At 29.9% G+C, this 3,679-nt stretch overlaps 1 protein-coding gene across 1 annotated transcript; it reads right to left on the bottom strand.

Annotated features, from left to right (window-relative positions):
- Positions 1-224: 224 nt before the first annotated feature.
- On the bottom strand, positions 225-1,798 carry LOC113867127 (myb-related protein 308-like). The gene is made up of 3 exons (XM_027502176.1): positions 1,516-1,798; positions 1,242-1,371; positions 225-1,013 (listed from the first exon to the last, which is right to left on the bottom strand). The coding sequence occupies exons 1-3, from the start codon at positions 1,646-1,648 to the stop codon at positions 359-361; spliced, it is 918 nt and encodes a 305-aa protein (XP_027357977.1). The 5' UTR covers positions 1,649-1,798; the 3' UTR covers positions 225-358.
- Positions 1,799-3,679: the final 1,881 nt, after the last annotated feature.

The raw sequence follows: 3,679 nt of genomic DNA on the forward strand, positions 1-3,679 counted from the left end.
TTAGTTTATATTCATCATAGTACTACATAGCATTAGAGAAGGAGCAATAATCTTTCTTATATTAAACATTATCGGAGTGTGAGCAAAGTAAACCACAGTACCCAAGTTTTATTCATTACGCGGTAGTCTCACACGCGTGTTCAACAAATAAATTAAAAGCTAAAGTAAGGATTTTATTTATTTAAAGTTTAAAAATTAAGTTTAATTAATGATATACATAAAAGATTCAAACTATAAAATGAAATTAAGTTTTTAAATATTTGAAACAAAAAATATCTGGAACTTTCTCAAAATTTTGTGATTCTACAACTATTTCCATGTTAACAAAAAACAGTCATAATAATATTACATTTAAGCTCTAAATATTCATGGGTCTGTAAAATCTATACAGATTATTATCGGAGGCAGTTGTAGTAGCAGTACCCATGGCTTTGCAGCAACAAGCTTGGTTGCTTTGAAACCCTAGATTGTAACAAAGGCACACACCTTGGCTGGTAACGTTCCCATACCACTGGTACAAAACATGTGGTTTTTGATCATGCTCTTGTGGTTGTTGTTTCAACTTCTCTGAAGAAACTTGGGGTTGAGAGGGAAGCCCAATGGAAAGGTCCAAGTTGAGTTGGCGGTGAGAATAAGCTTCTTCTGTGGTGACGCCACTGCTGCTATTAGAATCTTCACCAACCAACTCGGTTCCAATCTTTGTGTTGGCATAAGCGCTAGTCACTAACTGAAAACCGCTATTATTGTTAATATTATTATGGTTGTTGTTGCTGCTGCTAATGCTATCGTTGTTTATTTTCTTGTTGCTTGTGGTGACCACAGGATTTGTAGTATTAGTAGGTGGAACTGTGGTCCCGGTGGCCGTGATCGCCGGAGTGGCTGCGGCGTTGAGTGGTCGATGGGTTTGTGGGTCGATTCCACGGCTATAGAGTTTTCTCTTGATGTGAGTGTTCCAGTAGTTCTTGATTTCATTATCGGTTCTTCCCGGTAATCTTGCAGCTATTAGAGACCATCTGAGAAAGAATCATAAACCCATTTCAGATTTTTTCTTTCGGAGGGAAAAATTAATAGAATCGGAAAACTATGAAGAAAAACAAAGTACCGCATATATAAATTAATTAAGTTGGTGACACTTGAAATAAACAACAATCATGTAAAATAAATAATTTTTTATGATGTGACACTTGATATATATCTCTTAGAGATGTGAAAGGAGGGGGATGAGGGTGTGATGTTCGTACTTGTTTCCCAGTAAGCTGTGGAGATTAATGATGAGCTCATCTTCTTCTTCAGTGAAGTTGCCTCTCTTAAGATCAGGTCTTAAATAATTTATCCACCTGAGTCTGCAACTCTTACCACATCTAAGCAACCCTGAAATGTTAATATTAATTTAAAACACTATATGAGAAATGGGCTTAGTGTAGGAAGCTTATAGGTAAATTAATTAATTATTTAATTAATAATTAATTAATTTGTTGTAGGTAGAAGCTAGAATATTAAGATGAAAAAACTTACCAGCAGCTTTTGGAAGGGATCTCCAACAACCTTCTCCATGAACCTTGATGTAGTTGATGAGACGTTCATCCTCTTCTTTGGTCCAAGCCCCTTTGTTTGTGTGTTCTTTCTCACAACAAGGAGATCTACCCATGTTGTGGTTGCTCAGAGAGAGAGAGAGCAAAAAGATGTGTCTTGTGTGGGAAATGGAACCTGGAAAGTAATAGGTGAGAAAAGGGGGGTAGAAGGAATATAAATGGGAGGTGGTGGAGAGGAAGAGGGGGTGCAATTGACTCGGGGACCTTCTTTTTCTGAGAAGTAATGCAAGAGAGAGTATTTGACCGAGTTGGTGAGAAAGACGAGTGGTTACAATTAAGTTAGTGCTGGATTTGGTAGGTAGCTCTACTTTTCATGTTCCTTAAACCTCCTTTTTGCTATTCCCTCCTCTTCATTCTTTTTTATTTATTTGCTTCTCTTGTCCTCTTCCTTCTTTTATTCATACTTTCACCTGTTTATTTATTTTTGTTCATTTCTTCTTCCTCATATGGAGTCAAAAACAGGTTCCATTTTCATATTATATTCCTCTCTTTTCTTTTTTCCTTCCCCCACAAATTAAATGCTGCACTTCCTCACCCTGTCAAACAATTTTAAATTTAAGAAACGTTCCTTGTATTTTATTTTTATACAATATTTTGTAAATATCAAAGAAAAGAAAATATGTATAATTAAATGGATGACGTAATAAAGACATTACATGAATAAAATAATTCTTCAGATTTTTATATGCAATGAAATTCATTATAAATGACTTGAAATGAGACAGGAGTTGATTATTTTTTAACAAAATTTGGCACGGTTGACAAATAATTAAATTTCTTAACTATATTGATAAAAATTTAATTTTTTACCGTGTATCAAAAATTATTTTATTACAAAATTTACAATTTATTTTAATAATTTTTATTCCTTAAAGAAAATAATTTCTAGCCATGTATGTATGTATCTTCAGAGATTGTTATGTTTTAAAAAGAATAATAATCTCCGTGTCTCCCATTTGCATGTAAACGAAGTTGACTATTGTAGGTACCAAATAGAGGTTAATTATAATGCACTTTCACTTGAGGATTGATGGTAAAATTAACATTGCCATATTACAAGTAGACTTTCTCAAAGCAATTTTTGAGAAATAGTACCATTTTTTTCTTTATATATATATAAACATTTGAATATTTAAGCATTCTTTAAAACTAAATGAATTATATATTAATTTGTTTGATTAAGTTTACTCGTATCAATTAATAGATTTCTTTGTGGTATATTATATATTTTAAATTAAATTAGTGGAAGCAATATTTTTATGTTTTAATAATTATCATATCTATATTTATATTCTATAAGAAGATACGATGAATTGTCTTGTGACGTAACCAAGATCACTATTAATAATCAACTATCATGGTTATTATGAGTAAAAACATTGATAAACCATTTCAATTATATAAAAAAGTACGCATAATCAATTCATGTAAAAATATCGACATGTATTGAAATAAAAAAAAATGTCTATGAATAGTTTTCCAACAGATATACTTAATTAAATATGAAAATAAAATTTAAGATTATAAACATTGATAACTTTTACTTAATTAAACTTATTAAATTTATATAACGATTAATTGTAATAAGTATTTAAAACTTTATTTTTTTATATAAAAGAATTTTATATTATTTTAAATCATCAACCATTATATATGTAAATCCACTCACATGTAATTATTTCAGTTTAACTGTCAACTATTAAACTATTAGTAATTTTTATCTTAAACTTAAATTAAGTAAATAATTAAAACTTACGATACACATATGCTAGCTAAGTGTATTGCCCAGCACGACTTGTAATCAGCACTTCTAATTTTTATTTTTTAATCAAGTTAAAAGTACATAATATACATAAGATTTCCCACTTGGTTATGTAGCTTTTATTTCTTGAAAAACTATGACTATTATTAGCTATATATTTAATTTAAATATGAAAACAAAAGATAAAATGATACATACACATGTATATAATTCATGTATTCCTCCTTTTATATCATTTACTAAAATATAAAAATTGTTAATACATGCTTTAACATTTATATTAATAATTTCACACATATATATTTAAACTACTTATTCATGTAAT

The sequence above is a fragment of the Abrus precatorius genome, unplaced genomic scaffold, assembly GCF_003935025.1.
Source record: "Abrus precatorius isolate BTA unplaced genomic scaffold, Abrus_2018 Scaffold10, whole genome shotgun sequence".
NCBI classification, from domain to species: domain Eukaryota; kingdom Viridiplantae; phylum Streptophyta; class Magnoliopsida; order Fabales; family Fabaceae; genus Abrus; species Abrus precatorius.